The sequence below is a fragment of the Lepidochelys olivacea genome (genome assembly GCF_965140295.1).
Source record: "Lepidochelys olivacea isolate rLepOli2 genome assembly, chromosome: 14".
NCBI lineage: Eukaryota > Metazoa > Chordata > Testudines > Cheloniidae > Lepidochelys > Lepidochelys olivacea.
In genome coordinates, this window is record NC_140424.1 from 43,343,547 (window position 1) to 43,368,192 (window position 24,646).

The 24,646-nt window shown below is 53.7% G+C and overlaps 2 protein-coding genes across 3 annotated transcripts in view; one reads left to right on the forward strand and one right to left on the reverse strand.

The window, feature by feature from the left end:
- Positions 1 to 10,527, reverse strand: part of LOC311530393 (C-type lectin domain family 2 member B-like) — a 48,439-nt gene extending 37,912 nt beyond the window's left edge. For both annotated transcript variants that reach the window (XR_014713988.1, XM_084646944.1), the window contains exons 1-5: positions 10,454 to 10,527; positions 6,695 to 6,904; positions 3,896 to 4,009; positions 1,888 to 2,099; positions 536 to 639 (exon numbers count right to left, since the gene is read on the reverse strand). Coding sequence is in view for 1 of the 2 variants with exons in the window: in XM_084646944.1 (XP_084503070.1) it covers positions 536 to 639; positions 1,888 to 2,099; positions 3,896 to 4,009; positions 6,695 to 6,728 (464 nt within the window). In the remaining variant the exon portion in view is untranslated. The remainder of the gene's footprint in view (positions 1 to 535; positions 640 to 1,887; positions 2,100 to 3,895; positions 4,010 to 6,694; positions 6,905 to 10,453) is intronic.
- Positions 10,528 to 16,506: 5,979 nt separating this feature from the next.
- LOC311531037 (uncharacterized protein) lies at positions 16,507 to 23,246 on the forward strand (the record flags this gene model as incomplete). The annotated part of the gene is made up of 4 exons (XM_084648095.1): positions 16,507 to 16,576; positions 18,395 to 18,718; positions 20,430 to 20,546; positions 22,113 to 23,246. 4 exons carry the CDS (start codon positions 16,507 to 16,509, stop codon positions 22,418 to 22,420), a joined length of 819 nt encoding a protein of 272 aa, XP_084504221.1. The 3' UTR covers positions 22,421 to 23,246.
- Between the last annotated feature and the right edge of the window lie 1,400 nt (positions 23,247 to 24,646).

Below are 24,646 nucleotides of genomic sequence, written 5' to 3' on the forward strand. Positions count from 1 at the left end.
GTGGGGGCTTCCCCTCACTCCCTAGCAGGAGCGCCAGGTGGGCGGAGCGAGGCAAGCCCCCGCGCCCTGACCTCATTTCCCCAGCAAGAGCGCTGGCGGGGCCGGGCGGGACTGCAGGTGGAAGGGGTGGGGAGGGGCCCTCACTTGATCTGGCCCAGGGCCCCACAAAACCTTAATCCGCCTCTGAGCCTAAGTCACTTCTGAAAGTGACTCATGTTCCTAAAATTATTTCGGCTTTGCAATGCTGAAGTACCTTTAAAATCTGGGCTTAAATCCCCACTGAACTTTTCAGAAAAATACCTGGGTCTTTCATTTCCACCTAAGCCGCGCATTAGAGGGTTGGAGCCTGGGGAAGGGCATGCAGCCTGCTGATCTGCTAGGTCAGCGATGGGGGATGAGCCCCAAAGACCCGGGGAAATGTCACGAAGGAGAAAAGTAACCCATGTTTTGGGAATAACTAATTTTTTTACCTGCCTGAATGCAGCCCTTTTCCCATTCGGAACCCAACAACGTGACTAGCTAGAAAAGGACTCACAGGTTGTTGAACTGTTCGCCATTCACCCATTGCCAGAGCTGCGCCGATACTCGCTTCAGGCCAATCCAGTACTCAGAGGGGCCTTTGTATCGCATAATGAAGTTCTTTAAAAAAAAAAAAAAAAAAGCACCTTATTCATTATAGTCTGTAATGCTGTTGAAACGGTTAAGCTATTTTCAGTCACCGCTTCAAGGGGATCTGCTGCCTGAAACAAATCGCTTTCCTAGTGTAGATGGTCCCTGAATCTGCAGAGAATCTCAAACATTAGCGATGAACTGCACACTTCAGCTCCACCCCTGTTAACTCTGAAACCTAGTGATGGCAAACTCAACGTTAACTATTTTGCTGCTAAATGTTTTTATAGCAACATCCAGCTAACATGCTTACATTGTTGGGCACAGTGGCAGGTATCTGGTGGGAGGACTCGGGCGGATATCTGGTGGGGGGACTGGGGCAGATAGCACTTGTCTGCAAGACTCAGACTTTAAGGCCAGAAGAAACCCCCATGATTATCTAGTCTGAACTCTGGCACATCACAGTCCACTGAACCTCACCCAGGCACTCTTGTAATAGACCCATAACCTCTGGCTGAGTTACTGAAGTCCTCAAATCATAATTTAAAGACTTCACTTTACAGAGAATCATTTACTCTAGTTTAAACGTGCAAATGTCCCATGCTGCAGAGGAAGGCAAGAAGACCTGCAGGGTCTCTGCCAATCTGACCCACAAGGAAAATTCCTTCCCGACCCAATAGATGGTGATTATTTAGACCCTGAACAAGTGGGCAAGACCCACCAGCCAGATACTTGAGAAAGAATTCTCGGTAGTAACTCACAGCATTCCCCATCTAGTGTCCTCAGAGACGGAGTAAGATTTATTGGGACCCAAGTCCAAATTTATTTAAAAACCCTTTGCAAATCACCATTAAGAACTAGAGAAGTCCCATCAATGGCTATTAGCCAAGATGGTCAGGGACGCAAACCCAGGCTTGCGACCCTAAAGCTCTGACTGCCAGAAGCTGGAAGTGGAAGACAGAGGTGGGTCACTCCAGAAATTCTCTGTGCTGAACCCTATCCCTGAAGCTCTGGTAAGGGCCACCATCCGAGACACGACGCTAGGCTAGATGCACCATTGGTCTGACCCAGTATGGCCGTTCTAATGTTCTAATTAACATGGCTGGATTTTTTAAAATATATGAATATTTGTATCTATCTGAGTTGAGGGTTCAGCTGCCAGAGCTTTTGTTCCAGCTGATTTGTTCCTCACAAGAGCACTAGAAGGAACCCTGGGACAAGATCATACCAACATGCCGCTTGGTGTCTATACCCGTTTTATTTTTCGTTTTCCCTTACCAGGTCTTTCTGGGTGTCGATCGCAGCCAGGGAGGCGTTGAGTGAAGAGCAGAGGCTCTGGCTGGAGTCCCAGATCCCCTCAGTATCAGAGAAATAATAGCATTTCCCTCGAAACCCGACCCAGCCATCCGGGCAGCAGGCAGTAGGGCGTTTTGCATTTAGCTGGGTTGGGGTGGAGACATGAGGCAGCTTGGATTCGGGTGGAGATTTCACTGAAGTTAAGAGAGTAACAGTGATAAGAGAGGTTTCAGAGTAGCAGCCGTGTTAGTCTGTATTCGCAAAAAGAAAAGGAGGACTTGTGGCACCTTAGAGACGAACCAATTTATTTGAGCATGAGCTTTCGTGAGCTACAGCTCACTTCATCGGATGCATCCACTGAATGAAGCTCACGAAAGCTCATGCTCAAATAAATTGGTTCGTCTCTAAGGTGCCACAAGTCCTCCTTTTCTTTTAGTGATAAGAGATTTTGCTTTTCCTAAACTCAAGGGAGGAAGCTGGAGGAAGCTGATAAACATGCCTCCTTGTAGCACCTTTCTGTGCCCACAAATCAATTAACATTGAAATGGGTCACGTACCAGGTGCAAGCCCAGATTTGCCGGTTTAAAGGCGCTTTGGTTGTTTGCTCAGGGCTGACTTTCAAAAGGGCTCGGCCCGTTGGGTCCTGAACATCTGGCCCGGAGCATTTTAAAATCTGATCCCAGGAGTCTCCTAAGCCTTCCCGTGGAGGGACTGTCCCCACAAGCTAGGGAAACACTTCCAGCCAGAAGGGCTGTTTTAAGCTAGCTTCTCTGTGGAAAGTATTGGGGGGGGGGTAACCAAAGGGACCAGCAGAGGCGGTTGCCGGAAGCATCGCATACAGGTAATTTCAAGCCAAAACAGACTTGGTAACTGCAGCTGCTGGCTGGCGAGGAAGGATGCGAGTCACCCGGCTTCCCTGTACCCTGGGCTGCCAGCCCCGTCTCGCTTCCCTGCTCTGGGTGCCACCGAGTGGGGCTTGGCGGGAGCGCTTGCTGCTGGTGCCTTTCGCAGGCATGTCCCTCTCAGCCATGCACCCCGACAGAAATCTGAGTGGGGGCATATGACCCCACATGCCTCCCCACCTCACACCGCCTAGGAGAGAGCCTGTGGCTGGGGAATGGGCAGTTGTCAGGGTTCCCTCCCCACTCTGAACTCTGGGGTACAGATGTGGGGACCCACATGAAAGACCCCCTAAGCTTATATTCCACCAGCTTAGGTTAAAAACTTCCCCAAGGCACAAATTCCTTTCCCTGTCCTTGGACAGTATTGCTGCCATCACCAAGTGATTTACACAAACATTCAGGGAGGGGCCACTTGGAGCTCTAGCCCCCCAAAATATCCCCCCAAGGCCTTTCACCCCCTTTCCTGGGGAGGCTTGAGAATAATATACCAACCAATAGGGTAACAAGGTGAGCACAGACCAGACCCTTGGGTTTTTAGGACACTAAAACCAATCAGGTTCTTAAAAGAAGAACTTTATTAAAAAAAAAAAGTAAAAAGCACCTCTGTAAAATCAGGGTGGAAGGTGATTTTACAGGGTAATAAAAAGATTTAAAACACAGAGGATTCCCCTCTGGGCTCAACTTCAAAGTTACAAAACAGGAATAAACCTCCCACTTAGCATAGAGAAAATTCACAAGCTAAAACAAAAGATACTCTAATGCATTTCCTTGCTATTACTTACAATTTCTGTAATTTAATTCAGGATCTTTTTAGGAGATGTTTTTTCCTGCGCTGGTCCCTCTCTCTGTCCGAGAGGGCACACAACAAAAGAGCATAAACAAAAATCTCCACCCGCCCAGATTTGAAAGTATCTTCTTTCCCCATTGGTCCTTCTGGTCAGGTGCCAACTAGGTTAATGGAAATGATTAACCCTTTACAGGTAAGTGATTCTGTACCTCTGGCCAGGAGGGATTTGATGTTACTGCATACATAAAGGTTGTTACCCTTCCCTTTCTATTTATGACAGCAGTGAAGGCTGACAACTCACCGGACAAAAGTATCATGGGAACAGCAACAATCACAACGACTGTGAGTACAACACCGACAATCAGGGGGACTTTCCACCCAACTGGTTTCCTGTGTCTAAGGTGAAGCAAGTCACCTGAAAGAGAACAAAACCCGTTCATGGTACCAGATGGCATTTATCTTGCCAGAGGCCAGGTAGCATTCCATTAGCTGGCCCATCGCCAGGACAACTGGCTTCCCAGGTGGGGAACAGATGGTAAAGTATTAATGCTGCTGAGAAAGTGCCCCTGGTACGGCGCCCCTCGCAGTCTGACACCCAAAGGTCGGTGCTTCCACATTTAATACAAGGAACCAGGTTCATGTAGGGTTGCCAACCCTCCAGGATTGGCCTGGAGTCTCCTGGAATCACCATCAATCTCCCAGTGACTATTGAAGCAATCAGAGAGATTTTAATAGGATATTTGAAAAAAACCTACATTACATCATGTGTGTGTGTGTAGGGGGGGGACAACAACTCCCAGAATAGCTTCAGTCAGAGTTGGCAACCCTAGGTTCGTGGAAGGCAGTGGAAAACTCTGGAGAAATCCCAAGGGGTCACTGACTTTGCACTTCCACAGCTCCTTCCCTCCAATGCTCGCAGCCCTCTGCCATCACGGAGCTTATCTGCTTACCTGCTAGGCGGTATCATTGCCACCACTTCACAGATAGGGAAACCGAGGCAGAGGGAGGGGCGGCTTGCTCTGGATCACAATAAGCCAGCAGCAGATGCATGACTCCAAGTCTTGTGCATTAGCCACAAGACTTTCCTTCTGCACGGTTTCCTTTTAGCTTCTCTAAAGTGCCTCATCTGACTATTTCTCAAGTTAGTTCCATCCAGCCAAAATAATTAAGCCACCAAAACTTCAGCAAAAAAAAGGGCATTTTCCTTCCCTTCTCCCACATCCACAGGATCCTCAGAAAGGAGATGAGCCCGCTCCCAGTTTTGGGACTGCACTGATCACTCTTTATCGGTCCAGACTAGTCAAAATAGGACTGAGAGTCAAGCAATCTGAGCCCGCCACAGACTCCATATCACCTTTGGCAAATCACTTACTTGCCTTTGAAACACTGACTCCAAGTGCTCTAGGAATTTAAACCCCATTTAAAAACCAACTTCACTTTGATACGGAGGAGCCTAAATTTCACTGGGGAGGGGGGGGGGGGATCAATGACATTTAGGCTCCTAAGTCTTCAAACTTCCTTTTGAAAGTGAGGAAGCTTTAAAAGTTTTCCTCCTCACCTCTCCAGGTCCTCAGTTTCCCCATTTTTGGTAAGGTGGGGACGATCCCTACCTCACCACGTGGGTGGTCAGCATTATTTCTGGCTGTTTGTAAGGGGTGCAAAGACCCCTGGATGGAGGGGGCCGTTGTACTGTTTGAATAAATGACTGTGTCCGTTCAATGAAAACTGTTTTGGGCAGAAGTTAACGGTTTCTTTGAAATCCCTTCAGTCATGGAACGGAATGCTAGACCAACGTCAAAATATTCCTGATGGAAGCATTTCAGAGGCCCTGGCGGATGAAGCCACAGGAGCAGGTGTGCATTTACTGTATGTCTACAGAAACCTATGTTTGCATAAACAAGCAATCCAGTTCCCCTCCTGCCCGGCACATAGCTAGTCTCGGCAATGCCCACTGTGGGATTCTGGGTGAAACAGGGGCAGCAATGGAAAACTTGGCTCCGTTGTCCTTAGCATAAAGCAGAGCGAGAAAGAACAAACCCATGCAGTCATATGAACACTATGCAAGTGGAGCACGGTCTGTTGGCAGGCGGGATCGAACCTGGAACCAGTGAAGCTCAGTGTATGAGCCTCTATTCGTGAACTAAAAGCCACATACTTCTTCGCTAAGACTGTAGCAGACTCAGTGATCTTTAGATGCCACTAGACGGGGGACAGGGCACGACGCCAAACAGACCTGGGTCACACCAGGCCACAAAATCCCACCATACAACCATCGTCTCATGTCTGTGCTTGGAAAACACCAGCTGCGCCTACGAACCAGGGGGCCTGCGTGTAGAAGCTTGGGACCCGGGACTCTTGATGCCAACCCCCAGAAGGCAGCATAGGTAGGGTTGCCAATTTTGTAATATTTAAGAAACAGACAGTCTAGCAGGTATGCCAGAACCTTCCCCCCACCCCGCCTCTTCCCCCCGAGGCCCCGCCCCTGCCCCGACCTTCGCCCAAAGCTGCACTCTTCCCCCGAGGCCCCGCCCCGACTCTTCGCCCAAAGCTGCACCTCTTCCCCTGAGGCCCCGCCCCTGCCCCGACTCTTCGTCCAAAGCTGCACCTCTTCCCCCCGAGGCCCCGCCCCGACTCTTCGCCCAAAGCTGCACCTCTTCCCCTGAGGCCCCACCCCTGCCCCGACTCTTCGCCCAAAGCTGCACCTCTTCCCCCGAGGCCCCGCCCCGACTCTTCCCTCCCAAAGCCCCGCCCCCCATTTGCTCCTCTTTCCCTCCTCCCCCCTTGCTTGCTGCTTATTCCCCCTTCTCCCCTTCCTGGGTCAGGAGGAACTCGCCTGCAGAGCCAGGGCTGGGAGCTGCAGCCGCCCGACGCAGGTAGGAGGTGACCCCGGCTGAGTAGGGGCTGGCACGGGTGATGACCCGGCACCGCCCTGCCTCCCCCACCAGCAGTAACCGGACTTTGCATGGCCGGTCAGTAGATCTGACCAGACATTGTCAGGTCTCCTTCTCAACTGGACTTTCCAGTTGAAAACCAGGCACCTGGACACCCTAAGTATAGATGTAGCCCCCAGGCTGTTCCTACTCAGTCAAGCGTTAGTTACCTTGTCTTCCATTGAGCGACTGCTCTAAAGCCATGGGATCCACGCCTTTTGTCACCTCTCCTCTCTCACCGAGACAGATGAACGCTGGGGTGTGGGCACTGGGCTCTGACCAGTTCCTCTCTAGCTGCAATTGGGTTCAGTCCGGAGGCAGCAATCAACTTCAGAGATCCCAGCGCCGGATCCTCTCCCCTTGGCAGCGACTGGACCAAACTGAAATCAAGAGACAGTAACAGTCCCGATTTTCAAGGGTTGGCTGTTTATCTGTACCCTTAGTTCCTTCCCCAGCCGGGCCCACACACCCAGAGGCGTTAACAGTGTAACGAATGACCTCACGTTTCCTCAGAAACCTGGACCACCTCCCCGCCACCGCACGGCAAAGGGATTTAGAAAGTAAAATGGACAGACAGAGATTACACACGGGAATTTATTCACCCACCACAACTGGAAAAGAAGAGAACTGCCCCTGTCCAAAGTCCAACTAAAGGGGAATTTTCCAGGAAGCCAGTTCCCATGTGGAAATTTAGCTGGAATGCCCCCTCCTCTTCAGGAAAGTGACACAGAAAAAGCAACCACACGCAACCAGAGATGTATTTACAGTAGATGCTGCTTAATAACAACCCTCACTACGTTTTGCCTGGAACCAATACTGTCCAGTTGACTATAAAGGTAACCGGTCTGGCTATTGGCAACCGGCTTGACAGTTTAGAAAAAAAAAAAAAAAATCCCTAGCATCTCCACTCTCCAGGGAAAACCCCTGCTTGCAGGCAGGTTTGCGGGGCTGGAGCCAGAGAAATCACGTCCTAGCCATTCCTTTCCTGGCTACAGCACCACAATCCTGACTTCTGCTGATCACGCAGCATCGGATAATGGCAACTTTCAGGCATCCACCAGCAGTTTGCGAACAAGCGGAATGTGCTGGATTGCTAATCTGTGGGCCTGTCTATATTAGAAAGGTTATAGCAGTGTAACTAACTCAGTTTTAACACTGATCTTCTCATGATCCTACTGAAAATTCCTAATGTAGATGTAGATTTAAACCAATTGAAGGAAGACAAACCATTGAAGGGCCGGGAGCAGCAGAAGTGTGCTAAAAGTGAGGGGGCCACAGGCTCCCGAACTGTGGCCCCGCCCCCCTGCTGTGCCCCCCAAAGGCCCCGCCCCCACACCGCTCCTTCTCCCTGAGCCCCGGCTCTGACAATTGCCTAGTTTCATGGAAGCCCCGCCCCTTCCCAAGATTCTGCCCCCGTGGTGTGCATTCCCACTGAGACCCCGCCCCTTCCCCCGAGACCCCGCCCCCACCCCGCATCTTCCCCTGGGGCCTTGCTCCTGCATCGTCTCCCCAAGAACAGGCCCGCTCTTCTGCCCCACCCCCGTTGCTTGCTCTTACGGCCATAGGTGCCAACTTCCACTGTTCCCGGTGGGTGCTCGACCCCACCCTCGCCCCTGCACCACCCTCGCCCTGCCCCCATTCCACCCCTTCCCCAAATTCCCTGCCCCAGCCCTGCCTCTTCTCCGCCTCCTCCCCTGAGCGCGCCATGTCCCCACTCCTCCCTCCTGGAAAGTCCTAAGTGCCACCAAACAGCTGTTTGGCGGCAGGATGCGCTGGGAGGTAGATGGAGGAGCAGGGATGCGGCACGCTCAGGCGAGGGGGGAAGGTGAGGTGGGGGGAGCTTGGCTGCCGATGGGTGCTCCAGCCCCGGAGCACCCACGGAGTCTGCACCTATGCTTACAGCCAGTAAAAAGGGGGAGGGGGGCATGGCCCCCGGGCCCCCCCTTCCGGTGACCCTGGCATCTACATTAGGTATTTGCCTCAGCATAACGAGATCGATTTTTAACTATGGCATCCTCGTGGCCAAGATGGAGGCCGCTGTGCAGGCAGCTCCGGCCAAGAACAGGTGCTTCCAGGAACGCAGCCGGGAAACTCCTTGTCACCCCGTGGGCACCTGTTCCACACCCCTGGAGTAAAAGACACCACACATCCAGAGCAGTCCAATGACTACAGGAAAGGGAAATATTTATTTACAGAGGGACGAATGGAGAAAAACAGGGTTACATCCAACACAAGGCCCCACAGGCCCATGGTACCAGCGGTCTGAAAGGGCAGGTACCAAGCAATGTGTCCGCTGAGAGTTCAGGAGATCCGGGCACAGTTCCGGGCCAGAGGTGAGTCTTGGGTGCTCCCAAGTCACCTCCGGTGCAGTGAACTTTCCCCAGACCCCAACAAACCCCGCCGGTGCCCTCTTCTGCAGCGCTCTGCAAAGCCGCACAGAGCAACCACCTCCCCACTTAACTAGCTAACAGCCTCCCTCCTTATTCCCAATGCAAGGTCACATGCTTCAGCACTCATGGTCCCACACGGCTCTGGGCAGCAGGGATCCGGGGTCCAGCGCCGGTTTGTCCTTCTCGGGCGATTCCTCCCTGGCACGGCGCTCCTTCTGGCTCCCGTCCTGGGGTGTCCCCGGTCAGCCGCTCTGTCCCTTCCGGGCTTTGGGCAGGTTCTCGGCTGCCTCGCTACGTGAGGGCCTGCTCGCTTGGAGCTCTCTTGTCTGGAGCTCCAGACACGCACACCCTGTCGCTTCCCCTTTCCCCATCCCAGAACAACCCGCCTTTCCGCTGCCTCAGGACAAGGTTGTAAAAGGGGCCAGGCTCTCTGAACCCCAATGGGGTTACATGAGTTACAGGGGTGCAGCTTAAAGGTGGCACCTTCACCCTAGCTCCCCTAGCGCTTCATTGGGGTCAGCGCTGACTGCCGGGGGAGAGCGCCCCCTACTGAGCCCCCAGCCCTGCTCCTTGTAGCACAGCGCCCCCTAGCGCCGCACTGGTGCATTGGGGTCAGCGCTGACTGCCAGGGGAGAGCGCCCCCTACTGAGCCCCCAGCCCCGCTCCTTGTAGCACAGCGCCCCCTAGCGCCGCACTGGTGCATTGGGGTCAGCGCTGACTGCCAGGGGAGAGCGCCCCCTACTGAGCCCCCAGCCCCGCTCCTTGTAGCACAGCGCCCCCTAGCGCCGCACTGGTGCATTGGGGTCAGCGCTGACTGCCAGGGGAGAGCGCCCCCTACTGAGCTCCCATCCCGCTCCTTGTAGCACAGCGCCCCCTAGCGCCACACTGGTGCATTGGGGTCAGCGCTGACTGCCAGGGGAGAGCACCCCCTACTGAGCCCCCCGCCCCACTCCCTGAAGCACAGCGCCCCCTAGCCGGGTGCTGACACTCACTGCAAGGGGAGAGCGCCCCCTCCTGGTCCTCAGCAGCCAGTACAGAGGCAAGGAAGAAAGCAGTCAAGTGAGCCCAGGAGTTGCTCGCTGGGGGTAGGGGGGTGGAGAGGAGGAAGAAGGGGGAAGGGCTTGCCTTCTCTTGAAAGTCGATTCCAATGCTGCTGCTGCTCCGATGCGAATGCCAAGCGTTCACACAGGGAGCAGCTCATCCGGAGCAGCGGTGCCGGAGTCAAGTCATTCCGCGGGGAGACCATCCCGAGAGGGAAACAATCATCGGGGCGGTGACATGCAGTTTTCCACCCTCACAAGTGGGGTGGGGGGTGGGGGGTCCAGCCTGGAGCACCGCCCCCCACTCCTGCCGGCCCCGCCTGCCCAGTGCCACGCGAAGGGCCCCCAATCCACTGTCCCAACTCCGTGCACAAGTAAACCCAACAATCACGGCTGCAGGGGGGAAGCTGCCCCCCCCATACCCCCCCACCCCGGTGCAGCTGAGCACCGAGACAGCCAAACGTGGAGTGGCATCGGGAAACTAATGCAATAAACTCACCTCCCAGGACGCTGTGGCAGGAGCTGCCCTGGCAGGTTGAGGAAGCGAAAACGAAAGCAGCGACTTGATCCAGCTGCGAGGTAAACAACCCCGCTCCGCCCAGTCCCTTCTCCCTCCCTTGCCGAGACCCCAGTTCCCTCCCTCCAGCCCAAGGCTTGAAGCGACTCCCCTGGTCTCAAACTAGAATCTTTTCCAGCTAAACCCCCCCGCACACACACACGCCCGCAGCTTCTGCTTTATTTGCTCCTAAGGGGGATCAGCTGCTTTGCTTGTGTCCAGCTCCTTGCACACAACAAAGGCCCTTGCATCCTCCATTCCTCCAGCATCCCCCTCTGTTGCACAGACCCCACCTGCAGCTGCCCCTCCCTGCCTCATGCCAGGGGCTCTGTGTGCCCCCCAGATCCCCATGCCAATAGACCGGGGGTTCCCCTTTCTCCCCCCAGCCCAAAGGCTCTGTTTGCCCCCCAGATCCTCATGTCCCTAGACCAGGGTACCCCTTTCTCCCCCCAACCCAAAGGCTCGCTGTGCCACCCTCACAATCCCCTCTCCAATGATATCAGCTCTGTGTCACCCCCTCCCATTGCCAGGGCCTCTGTTCACCCCTATTCCTACCCCCATCTGTGTGTCCCTCCATGCCAGGAGCTCTCTGTCCCCCACATGCCCCCGTCCCCCATATCACTCTCTCCCCTTCTCACCATCACGGCAGGTTCTTTGTGCATTCCCCCCCCCAGCTCCCTCCTCAGGGTTGCAAAGATTGGTGTCCAAAAATGCCCCCAGCTGACACAGTGAGGTCTGCCTGAGTTTGCAGAGAGCCTGCTCTGGAAGGCCACAGGCAGCTCGTAACAGCAGATGCCTGAACACTGCTGTGAAGAGCAGGGAGTCCAGGGGAAACCCCTAAAACAATCCAGCGCAGAGCTCTGCTGGGATGCTAGCAGCTGGCCCTTCCGTCCTCACCCAGAGACCTCTGCAGGGTTTTAAAAAACTCCTCTCCTCCCCCTTGATGGCATGGTGCATATGGAAGACCAATTGTAGGAGGGGTGGCGGTAGGAAGGGTTCCCACTGCCTTTGGTCTTCACTCTGATCAGTGTCTCCCTACCCACTGCACCCTGTTTTTGAGTGGGCTGGGTTCAGAGAAGAAGGTGGGGAACACAACTCCAGCAGGGGGCTCTGTGCGGGGAGGGATCCCGCATGCCAACAGGGGGCCCACAGAAAAATCACTAGAGGGTGCCAAGGTTTGTTGCTGACGGAGGGGCCACCTACGATATATGTAGGCAACAGCTGTCGCATGGAAAATGGCCCTGTGTGGGCCTCAGTTTCCCCTTACTTACACCAGTGGACATCAGATTTATCTGGTCTTCCCCCCAGATTAGTAGGGCTCTAGCCATAGGGTTCCCCTTATCAGATTATCTGAACACCTCACAATCTTTAATAATAATAATAATAATAATAATAATATCTAGCTTGTATCTTGCGCTTTTCATAAAGCAGATCACCTAGCACTTTACAAAAATCATTAGTGCCATTTCACAGATGGGGAAACTGAGGCACGGGGGGGGAAGCAATTTACCCCCTCTCCCCCCACTCACCCAGCAGCAGAGCTTGGAATAGACAGGCTCGAAAGCTTGTTTCTCTCCCCAGCAGAAGTTGGTCCAATAAAAGATATCTCACCCACTGTGAATATCCTTGGACTGACACGGCTACAACACTGCTCAAATTCTGCACCGTCACATATGGGTGACTCATGATTTTCTGTGACTGGCTGTTCCGTCCCCTGATAAATCACAGGGCTGACTCAGTGGAGATGACTCAGGAGGGATGTAGGATCAGCACAGGATAAACATTCAGACAAACAGGCCATGTGGTGCCAGACCCAGCCTTGTGCCTGCTTGAAACTCAGGGCATGTCTACACAGCAACTAGACACCTGCGGCTGGCCCGTGCCACCTGACTTGGGCTCGCAGGGCTATTTCATTGCTGTGTAGACATCTGGGCTAAGCCCGGAGTGCAGACTCTGGGACCTGAGCGGGTGGGAGGGTCCCAGAGCCAGAGCCCAGAAGTCTACACAAAAATGAAACAGCCACAAAAGCCTGAATCAGCTGGCATGGACCAGCCATGGGTTTTCCTTTGCTGTGTAGACTTATACTTACTGGCCTCTGGACCAGCGGCTCTCAGCCTCCCCAGACAACTGTACCTCTTTCAGGAGGCTGATTTATCTGGCATCCCTCCCAAGTTTCAGCTCACTTAAAAATGACTCGCTTATGAAATCAGACATAACAATACAAAAGTGTCACAGCCATTGTTACTGAAAATTTGCTTCCTTTCTCATTCGTATCATATAATTATTAATCAATTGGGATATAAATATTGTACTTACCTGTCTGTGTGTAGTCTATAGAGCAGTGTAAAGAAGTCATCCTCTGTCTGAAATTTCAGTTTGGGCTCGTGCTTTTTCTGTAGCCTGTTATAAAACTCGGCAAAGATCTAGATGAGTTGATGTGCCCCCTGGAAGACCTCTGCGTACCCCCAGGGTACATAGATGTACCCCTGGTTGAGAACCACTGCTCTAGGCAAGCACCAGTAATCCCATGGGCTGTGGTATACGAATTTACACAGCCTAGACTAGAGGGAGGGATTATTGGGGTCCAGAGCAGCACAGACACACAGCAATCATAGAATCACAGAATATCAGGGTTGGAAGGGACCCCTGAAGGTCATCTAGTCCAACCCCCTGCTCAAAGCAGGACCAATTCCCAGTTAAATCATCCCAGCCAGGGCTTTGTCAAGCCTGACTTTAAAAACCTCTAAGGAAGGAGATTCTACCACCTCCCTAGGTAACGCATTCCAGTGTTTCACCACCCTCTTAGTGAAAAAGTTTTTCCTAATATCCAATCTAAACCTCCCCCACTGCAACTTGAGACCATTACTCCTTGTTCTGTCATCTGCTACCATTGAGAACAGTCTAGAGCCATCCTCTTTGGAACCCCCTTTCAGGTAGTTGAAAGCAGCTATCAAATCCCCCCTCATTCTTCTCTTCTGCAGGCTAAACAATCCCAGCTCCCTCAGCCTCTCCTCATAAGTCATGTGTTCCAGACCCCTAATCATTTTTGTTGCCCTTCGCTGGACTCTCTCCAATTTATCCACATCCTTCTTGTAGCGTGGGGCCCAAAACTGGACACAGTACTCCAGATGAGGCCTCACCAATGTCGAATAGAGGGGAACGATCACGTCCCTCGATCTGCTCGCTATGCCCCTACTTATACATCCCAAAATGCCATTGGCCTTCTTGGCAACAAGGGCACACTGCTGACTCATATCCAGCTTCTCGTCCACTGTCACCCCTAGGTCCTTTTCCGCAGAACTGCTGCCTAGCCATTCGGTCCCTAGTCTGTAGCGGTGGTAACAACCTTGCTTCTCTTTCTGAATGCACCTATTGCCTTTATCCTTTTCCTCCCAGCTCTACGTTCTCCTGCCATCTGACGCCCCACTAGCCTTCTAACCACCCAATTTATGCCTTAACGGCAATGCTCCAAATTCTGCATTCAGTCCCAACCGTATGAGCCCTACTAAACTGACTTGGGCATTTTGGCTCAGGGTCTCCTGCTATCTCATATTATGCTTTGAATAGATACGGTTTGCAAGTATTGTTCTGTGTTCCCACTTGCCCCCATACCTGCCCTGCCTCATGTGAAACTAGCTTGCAAATTAAAATAACCCCAAAGCACCTCCCTCCACTGTAAGGAGAGAAGCAGAAGAGACCAGGACTCAGGGCTGATCCCCCTAGTGGGCAAAGCTGGGCCCCATGTGGCTGCTTGGTTTTTTATTTATTACAGCTGGTGAAGAGGCTGTATTCCGTGTCCCTCCCTTGTGCCCAGTGGCCGGGAAATGTGAGCAGGGCAGATCTGCTGTGGGAATTATTTGGGGGCAGTTCTCTGGCCTGTGCCATTCAGGTGGGCAGACTAGATGGCCACGATGGAGGTTTCAGTGTAGCAGCCGTGTTCGTCTGTATTCGCAAAAAGAAAAGGAGGACTTGTGGCACCTTAGAGACTAACCAATTTATTCGCGCATAAGCTTTCGTGAGCTGCCGCTCCCTTCATCGGATGCATAAAGTGGAAAATACAGTGAGGAGATTTTATACGAAAAAAATGCGGGAAGTGGGCAGGCTCAAGCCCACCCACTGTTAAAGGCCCCTCTCCCAGCCCAGCGGGAGGGACCACTGGACCCAGGGACCAACTGAGTCCCGGGAGACAACTAATGAAAAACAGGGATCAGAGATGCATCCGATGAAGTGAGCTGTAGCTCACGAAAGCTTATGCTCAAATAAATTGGTTAGTCTCTAAGGTGCCACAAGTCCTCCTTTTCTTTTTAGGGATCAGAGTGAAGGTCAGAGGTTCAAAATGAGGATACCGGATGGGGACACCGAGCAGACAACCCCGCTAGCAGCGGGTTGGCAGCGGGTTTTACACAAGCTATTTTTCCTAGACAGCAGCATGCAGGGGAGCAATAAGCAGCTGCTCCAATCTTGGCTTTGAGAGGGGAGCGTTGCCTAAGGGTTAGAGCAGTGGTTTCACCCTGGGGAGGGAGGATCTGGCTCATTGACTCCAACAGAGCGAGGGCCACTTTACACCAACCTCTGCTTGGGAGGGAACCCAGAGCAGCTGGCTCAATGCACACGAGACCAGCCGGGGCGGCCCCCCAGCCCTGCAGCTTCCCGCGCGTTATGCAGATCACCGCTCATTTGCTACACGCTGTCCTCTGCGTACGCTAATGACAGTACAGTATGCTAATGACAGCCAATCCCCAGGCTTCCAGACAGGCGGGGCTAAATCCCGCGGTTTTGATCGTGCCTAGGTGCTGTATTTGCCCGGCTTGGAATAGGGGGTTTGCAGAGCACGCCTGGCTGTTCGTGCCCAGAGAGGGGGAGATGGCTCATCTGCAGGGGATACTGCACAGAAAGGGGGCCGGCCAGCCGGTAAGCTGTGAACTTCCTTTGTAGCAGTGCCTTGAGTGCCCCGTCCCCCCCCCCCCCCGCCCCACTTAGAATGGCTGCTCTGTGTTCAGGGCGGGGGAGGGCTAGGAGGGAAGTGAGGGTCAGAGCTTCCAAGGGTGCTGCCTAAAACCTTCCATCTTCCCAGGAGCAGCCCTGGACCATGCATCTCTCACTCCCAGGCTTTGCCCTGGCCTCTGAGCCTCTGTGAAAGGCGATCTCTAAACGCAGGATTTCTCATTCAGCCCTCCCCCCCGCAGCTTGCACGGGTGCTTCCTTGCTGGCCAGCAAAGCAGCTTCCTAATAAGGACTGGAACTAGACCAGAAAATCTCTGCCCTTGGAAAATAGGGGTGCCTAGTGGTGAGAGTTGCAGGGGGCACTGGGAATCGGGACTCCTGGGTTCTGTCCCTGGCTCTGGGTGCGGAGTGGGTTAGGACAGGAGGAGGAGGAGGAGACACAGGTGACTTGGAAAATCATCTTGGTCAGAAAAGTGCTGTCCCAGCGTGGGTGGGATCCTGCAAACCCGTGTAGTGTGTACCCACAGAGTACAGTCAGATCGGTGTTTAGTTTAGCGGGGTGGTCTGCTGGGGGCACAACCAGTGGTGAGCTGGAGCCCGTTCGCACCAGTTCGCTAGAACCGGTTGTTAAATTTAGAAGCCCTTTGAGAACCGGTTGTTCCGGGAGGGAGAAATTTAATCGGCCCAAAGTAGCACCTTAGGCGCCAATTCCCAGGGGTGCTCCAGCCCTGGAGCACCCAAGGGGAAAATTTGGTGGGTGCAGAGCACCGCATCCTCCCCTGAAGGCGCCGCCTCGGCTTCCTGCGACTCAGCTGTTCGCGCAGGAAGCCAGGGAAGGCTGAGAAGCAGGTGGCGGCTTCCCCCTCAGGCCCAGGGAGGCAGAGCGGATGTGAGCTGGGCAGGGCCGGGGCAAAGGGGAACCAATCCCTGTCCCAGCTCATGACGATGTCTGCGCAAGTCCCGGGAAATACGAGCCTCCAAGAAAAATTTCAACCATTGTCGCTGTGTGCGCGGAAGGGGACAGACACGCTCAACAGCTGCTACTTGGGCCAATGTGGAGACTAAAGACCCTGATCTTTCTGGGGGCCCTCTGGCTGACTCCAGGGACTGGGCAGGTGGCAGGTGGGCAGGGGGGATGGGTAATGGGGGGACGGAATACAGCTGTGCTGGGTTCAGAGGGGATATGGTGGGGGATCCTTATTTCGGAGAGCGGTAGAATAGGGGGGTGGGGGTGGAATGCTCCTCCTGCTGGGGATGGGGGTAGCAGGCTGCTCGGGATGGATGGAGGCGGGGGGTCCATCCTCTTGCTGCAGGGTAGCAGCTAGGGAGTAGATGGGGAGGAGGATGTCTCCTTACTGGTGGGGGGGGGAGGTAGCAAGTATGGGGCTGGGAGGTAACAGGGAGTTGGAGGTCTGGAGGATTATGTCTTTCCCCCCATTGCTATGGGGAGAAGGCAGGGCTGGAAAATAAGGAGCTGGGTCTGTGCAAGTGAGTGGATGGTGGGGGTGGGAAACTGCAAGAAATGATCTTCATTGGTAGGCTGGACTGGCCTCTTGCAGATGGTAGCAGGGTGAGTCACCAAGTGTGTGTGGCGGGGAGGGATCTGAGGCACTGACAGATTTTATTGGCCAAGGGCAGGAGATGGGTGTGTGTGTTTGCAGGGGCAAGGTGTCCAGGTGGCTCTTAACCATACTTACCCTCACCTCTTGCTCTCCCCCCTCCCAAATCTGGACACTTAAATCTAGATCCCCCCCACCCCACCCCCGAGTTGAGTTGCACTGGGGATCTTTGAAATGTTGGCTGGGGGGTGGGGGTGGGGGAAGGTTGGTCTCCCTTTCCATGGATCATATTGCACACATCCCGTACCCCAGTATTGCAATTTGCAGTCCTGGGTTCGGTATACATCACTCTCCTGGTGCCCTATAGTTCTTCTAGCCCTGGGCTTCCCTCCTACATCCACCAGTGCCCCTTGATCCCAGGCCCCACGGGGATCACTCCCACCTAACTCTGCCAAGTCACCTTAATCCTGACCCATGTTCCCTCTGCTATTCCAGCCCCCGGCTTCCCACCCTCCTGCTCTGCGGATGCTCCTCTGTCCTGACCTTCAGTCCCCACTTCTTCCTTCAAGCCCTGGTCTTCCCCCCCCGCAGCTGAGCTCTGTTGATGTCCACAACTATTCCAGCCCAGAGCTGTCTTCCCCCTGCCCCCCCAGCCAGGGAAGCCTGGCCCCTGCCCTTCCTCTTCCCCCTGAGGCCCCCCCTCCCCCAGCCCTCCTGGCAGCTGGAGCCTGGCCCAGGAGCCTGGGCAGCTGTGAAGAGTCATGGACCCTCCACCTTCCTGGGGTGGGGGGGTCCCTGAGAACAGTCCCCGCCCGCTGGACACCCTCCCCCCCCTGCCCAGGACAGGTAGAGCATCTGGCTCCCTGCAGGTGCCTGCATGGCTCTTACCAGGGCTGAGTGTGGCTCCAAGGCCCTGCCCCCCAGCTGGAGCCAGGTGGGGGTAACAATCACGCAGGCAACTGTGGGGAGCCGTGGACCCTCCACCGCCTTGGGCAGAGGGTCTGGGGGGGTGGATACATGGGCCAGGGGCTGCTCTTGGGGGGCCCACCTCAGGCAGGTGGAGGGGCCTGGGCTCTCCAGCCCCACTCCAGCTTGGCCGGGGGTGGGGGCAGGGCCACAGAGGGGATGGGGGCCCGTGGGGGCCCCCCCCCACTTCTGGGAAGGTTCCGCTGCCCTAGCCCACAGCTCTGCCAGTGCCCCATAGTCCTGACCCGCAACATTCTGCCATCCACGCCCTGAGCTAACCCGTCCGCAGCCAGCTTTAGCTCTGCTCCTGGGCCCCGGACCTGCAGCATGCCCGCTTCCCCTCCAGAGGAAATCATTGTCTTCCACAAGAGCAGCGTAGAACCCACTTGTCGCTCACACACCTTTTTCCTTCTAGGGTCTGGAGCTTGTCCCCGCTATAACCTGTCTGTGCCCGAAGGCTCCTCTGGGCATGTTGAAATTAACCTGCCCAAGAAGGCATCTCGTTTGTGTAAGATGCCAACCACCATCACGGCCTCCGACACTGCTTGTGACCCCATCCTGGTGTTCACTAGTAAAGAAAAGCAGAATTACTACAGCCGCAAGTACCAGGGACGGATCGCTGTCTCAGGCTGGCTCCTCGTTTCTGTGAAGAACGCAAGTGAATGGATGGCCGGAGAATACCGAGTCGTCAGTGACCTTCATGAAATCTGCATGGCGCGTATCAACCTGACGGTGCCTGGTAAGTTTCCCAGGTGCCTTGCCTTGAGGTTTACGGCCAATTCCAGTTCAGTCTCACGCGCACAGCCTCTCCCCCCTCCATCCGATGTGTGGAAGTGGTGTATAATTCCCAGGGATGTCGTTCAGAGCGGCATAGTTCTTCTGGCCTCGCTGTCCCTGAGATCCTTGTCGACAGTTGGGATTGCTTTCTTGGAGGCAGATGGGTCAAGTGGGTAAGGCTGGATTGGGACTTCAAAGATCTGGCTTTCATTCAGATCTCTGCCCCTGATTTGCTGGGTGACCTTGGGCATGTTGCTGCCCCCCCCTTTTGTCCCTCCGTTTCCCCATCTGTAAAATGGTGGGGATGACACTGACCACCTCTGTAAAGCACTTGGACGTCTATGGATGAGAAATGCTGAATACATGCTCAGTTTTCAGAGTAGCAGCCGTGTTTGTCTGTATTCGCATCCGATGAAGTGAGCTGTAGCTCATGAAAGCTTATGCTCAAATAAATTGGTTAGTCTCTAAGGTGCCACAAGTCCTCCTTTTCTACATGCTCAGTGTTGTTTATGACTCCCTTTGGGCGTCTGTTTCTTCTGCCATGTTTAGGGAGGAAGGAGGGCCTTGTGCTTGGTCTGCCGGCTCAGGCCTCGGGAGACACTGGGTCAATGCCAGCTCTGCCACAGACTGTCTGTGTGACCTTGGCCAAGTCACTTAGCCCCAGATTTGTAAAGGTCTTGGGCGTTGCTATGCACAGTGTCGCAGCCCCTAACTGATTGATTTAGGAGCCTAACTCTTTCAAAAGGCATTTGGGCACATGGGAGCTGAAATTCTGTCTATCAATGGGATCTTTTCTCCTAAGTGCCTAAATCCCTTGTGAAAAGAGATGTAGGCTCCTAACTCAGTTAGGCGTTGTGACCCTGTGCACAGCAACGCCTAAATACCTTTACAAATCTGGCACGAAGTTTGTGTGTGTGCGCCTCTGTCAGGGGATATAGTATCGTGGCCACCAATCTGCCTCTGTTTCCCCTTCATCGGGCCCCCTTTAAGAACTCACACAGGTTCCAATCACTTTGTCCACCCAGAATTGTTGAACCGCTTTTCTCCAGGCTGGCAACGGAGTTTGTCCAAACGCAGAATTCAGCGGTCCCAAAACACACCAAGTATTGTATCCATTTCAGCTCAATACATCTCCTGATTCCTGGCCTTCCCTAGCTTGCTGTCAGGCTCAACTTTCTTTCAACCACCCCCCACTTCCCCCGCCCCACACTGCCCTTTACATTGGAATCTCCGGATTCCCTTCGGCTGGGATGACTCCTGTGATCAGGGCAGGCTTGGCCCTAATCTCTCCAGCCCAGGAGCAAACCGCCCTGGTACAGGGGATAACGGTGCTTCCCCCACCGTGGTGGGGAATGTTGGGAGGATAAATACTTTAAAGGGACTATGAGGTGCACGATACTACGGGGATGGGCAGAAGGGCTGGATCAGAGCCTAGATATTGCATTACTGCTTCCTGCAAGGTGCTGTGTATCTCAGCCTCCCATCGCTGTGAAGTCTTTAAATCAAGACTGGATGACTTTCAGGGAAAAAAAGCTCTAGGCCACCACCAGATATGGGCTGGACGCAGGAACCCCTGGGTGAGGTCCTCTGGCCCGGGTTATACAGGAGATCAGATCAGCTGACCTAATGGTGCCTCCTTGCCTTGACATCTGTGCCCTCCTGTTTGCCTGCAGGTCCTGTCTTGTTCCCACCACTTATATCGGAGACTCCCGCTGTCAGAGAGGGGACTGCCAATCGGACTGGAGAGGGAAGTAGACGAGGGATGCTTTCCAACGGCTCTCTGGAGCGGGGTAAGTATTAATGACCTGAATCTCTTTACAGGAGCACTTCCCAGCGGGATTGTGCAGAACTGGGTCGGTGCCTGATCAGCTTTTACCCAGAACTCCGGGTGTTTGTGTGTTGATCCCAGCGATCACCCGCAGCCGGGGGCTGTCAGATAATTAGAGCCCTGTGAATTTTTTTTTTAAATAATGTCTTATTTGGAGGGAATTGTGTGAGGTTTTGTTTTATCCACATGGTGGTATGGGGGGGTCAGGTCCCCTGGGGGAGATGGGGAAGCCCTGGGCCTGGCCAGGCCAGGCTGGGCAAGGGAAGGTTTGGAGAGTGAATCTGCCTTGCACTCACCCTGCAGCGGCAGCTCCTGTCCTATAGGGCCAATCCCCCCACACCCCCAGCCCGGTTTGGCCCGGCTGCCCCCATACCTGAGCGGTGATGTGACCCCATGCGCCAGGTCACGACACAGGAGTGGAGAGCCAGGCCCAGCTCCGTGAGATGGGCACTGCCATTGAGGGGTGGGTGTTTGTGTTTTGCTTTTTTACCATGGTGTCTTGTATTTGCGAATTTCTTGGGGCTCTCCAGCTAATTATTTCTGCCCAGTGGAACAACGTTGGGGGGGTCCCTCAGTCCCTCCTGGCGGTCAGTGGGTACAGCCCATTCCAGAGAGGTGGGAGACTTGGGTTCAAGTCTTTGCTTCTCTCCGTGGGTTTGAACTTTGGTCTCCCACACCCTGGGCAAATGCTCTAATCGCTGCCATCTTGTTTCTTCTCAAAAATGGACTGACCCTGCTTAGGCATTTAACTCCAAGAGAGGGCGCCTGGCTGTGAATTGCAAGTGGAGGGAGGTGGCTTTTCACAGCCTTCTCCTCGGCATTTCCTACTGGCTACCTTAGGCAGCCCCCTGCCTCGCATGCTGGCTTCTGTGAATCCCAATTTTAGGGGCCTCTGAATTTTATAGGGAGCCAGGGTGCCATGCTCTGGGGTGGCAGGGGATTGCAATGCTCAGTCTCCGTCCCCCTTTTTGCACCTACCTCTAGGGACTGTGTTTTCAAACTCTCCCCACAGCCCCAAGGGCTGGAAACCTTCCCTGAGAAGACCCAAATGAAAGCGGGGAGTCTCCTCTAATCACAGGACTCCAGGAGCTGGGGCTTTAAGGAACGCACCAAACATTATGAGAGGCAGCAACATGAGGTTACCCTTGCTCTAGTCTGAGTGACTCTAATGTATTATTTGCCTTGGGTTAATAGCCAGGACCCCAGAGTGTTAGGTGCTGTGCAAACAGATCTTTGTGGCAGAGGCCAGCTTCTTATCAGTAAGGCTTGTTCTAAAATATTTATCTGGACCCCGTCATGTTAGTATCTGAGCACCTTGGATTCAGCCTCACAGCACCCCTGTGAGAAGGCAATGCTGTTATCCACACTGGAGAGGGGGAACTGAGGCCCAGAGAAGGACTCAAAGGTAGAGCAGGGAATTGAACCCTGGTCTCCCAAGACCTAGGCGAGGGCTCTAACCACTGGGACACCTGTCTTCTCTTAGTCCAGCTGTGCCTAAACTGACTCTCATCTTTGGTTTTCTTTCCAGAGCCAAGGGGCCACAGTGGCATGTGGGTATCTCTGGGGTTCGTTGCTGCTTTGTTTGTTGCTGCTGCACTTTATGCCTGCTGGAAACGTGGGAGAGAAGGACCGGAAACCCGTTGTAGTTGCAAAGAGGAAGGGATCTTGGACTCGGCAGACTCGCCCGTTTGCGTACCGGCCCGTGTCTCGCATCTTCCCGAGGCTGGAACCCGAGACAGAGAGGCTGGTGAGGAGATCCCATCGAACGGAGAGGTGGTACAGCCCCGGGACTTGAGCCGGCTGCCCCAACGCAGCCGAGAGCCAGCACGTGAATAGCGTTGAATGGCCGAGGGGTGGGTGCCTTCTGTGTGCGTTACACAGCTACGATCGTTGCACTATCCTGGATGTGACTTCTTCCCCTGTGGGGCCAGGGCTGCCCTTGCACTTAAGGCTCCGGGCTGGGACTTGGGAGACCCGGCTCTTCCACCAACTCCCTGTCTATGGGTGAGTCACTCAGGGCCGAATATTCAAGAGCTTAGACAGTGAGTGGGGTGTTTAATCCGAAGGCTCGTGCAGCTGCCTAACTGGGAATTGAGCTACTCTGAAAATCGGGCCTTCCACCGTCCTGTGCCTTAGTTTCCCATCTTTAAAATGAGATACTCCTCTATGTAGATTGTAAGCACTTTGGGGCAGGGACTGTGTGTGTCCATCCCATCGCTATGGGGCCCTGACTGGAACTGTATTGTAACATTAATAATTATAAGTAAGGCTACAAATCTGTCATGGATCTTACAGATGCTGTGATTTTTTTTTTTTTAAATGAGCCCTCCACAACTTCTTGAAAATGCAATAATTCAACCCTGGGCAGCAGGGTTTGGGCATCCATCATTTATTATTTATTGTCCATGTCCTGTCCAGGAGTTGACATAAAAATACCAGTGCCAAAATCGTAGCCTTGATCATAAGTAAATGTGATTGTTTTTTTAAATCTGTTTTTACTATTGTATTTATCTCTGGGCCTGTCCCTCCTGTCTGCGACAGGATTTCTATTTCGTCGATAAGCTATACAGTAGAGGGAGTGTCTCATTTATCTTTGCACAAGGGGGGCACTGATGTCTCCTGAAGACTCGATGCAACTGCAATACACGCAATAATAAAGTCACAGCTGTCTGAATATTTTTTTTTAACCTACCGTAAACCTTCCTGCCTTCTTAGGAATTTCCAACACTAGCAGAGTGCGATCAAATGTCTCCTGGCCACTCAGTGTCAGTATTATACGCTTTTAGTCAGCTACGTGAGGGTGAAGCCCAGTCTTCTCTGGCTGCTATGGTAAAGCAAGTCCTACCAACAGGGGTGTAAAGCGACTTAAATTTAATTCACGCCCTCATCCCCAGTGCTAGAAGCTCAAGGCTGTCCTAGCGTGAGCATGCTTCCCTGGCATTCTTGCCATAGAGAGTCTCACTTGCACACGCCAGGCCCAAATTCGGTTTGTGTTATAGCACGTCCTGACCAGCGTGCCCCCTTGTGAGTCCCTGGGCTTCTCCACCCACCCTCCCATGCGGTTGTGGGGCACTCCATGCCTAAAGCCAGCAAGAAGCAACAGAAACTTAATTTCTTCTCTGGGAGAGTGAGTTCAGCCTCAGATCTGCTCTCTCTGCCTGCAGGTGAGCAAGGCTCTTCCTTTTAATCATCTCCCTCCAGCTGTCTCAGTTTGGACTGAGCGGGCCTTCATTAGCCTTTTTCTACCTCTTCTGCCCCAGTGCAGTCCCTAGAGGCTAGGAAATCCGCATCAAACTTGTCACACTGCAGGGATTCAAATAACCCCTGGCATACGTCTATCAACCAATTAATTAGCTCAGTTGACGCATTAATCCTTTGCACCACGCTGTTGTCCTCAGTGGGGTCACACTGGGGATAGAGATGGCCCCAGATCGGTCGTGTGTTTCTATTACACCCCTGCCCAGGGGAGCTGGGCTGCCAGGAAGCTGGTGGGGAGAGGAGAGACAGACGGCCCTGGGACTGGTGGAACGAGGTATCCGGCTTCTGTGCATGGCTGCCAGATGGTCTGCCGACATCAGCACATCTCTCTGGGGATCCAAGTGTTTGAGCCCCCCCAAGCAAGGGAGCAAACCCCACTGCAGACAGATGAGCTGGGTCCCACTCCAGGAGGAAGCCGCTGTGGCGTTCTCTCCCACAGGTTGTTGTTTACACAGGAAGGGTGGGCTGCATCCAAAGTTATCCAGCAGGAGAAGGCCGGCCAGTCAGCGCTGGCTCGAAGGTGAGCAGATGGAAAATGGCTTCCCACACATCAGCAAAGGCTGACCCGCAGGAGGCTGGCTTCATCGCAGGTGCTGTGTGATGTTCTCAGTGTGGTTGGCAGCCGTGGGGGGTAATGCAGATATGATCAACCTGATGACCAGTGTGAAATACCTGCCGTGTGAGCAGAAGGTAAAAACCCTGGGGCTGTTCAGTTTGGGGGGAAAAAAGATGACCGAGGGGGGAGCTGATAGAGGTCTCTAGAATCATGACTGGTGCGGAGAAGGGACTGAGGAAGTGTTACTT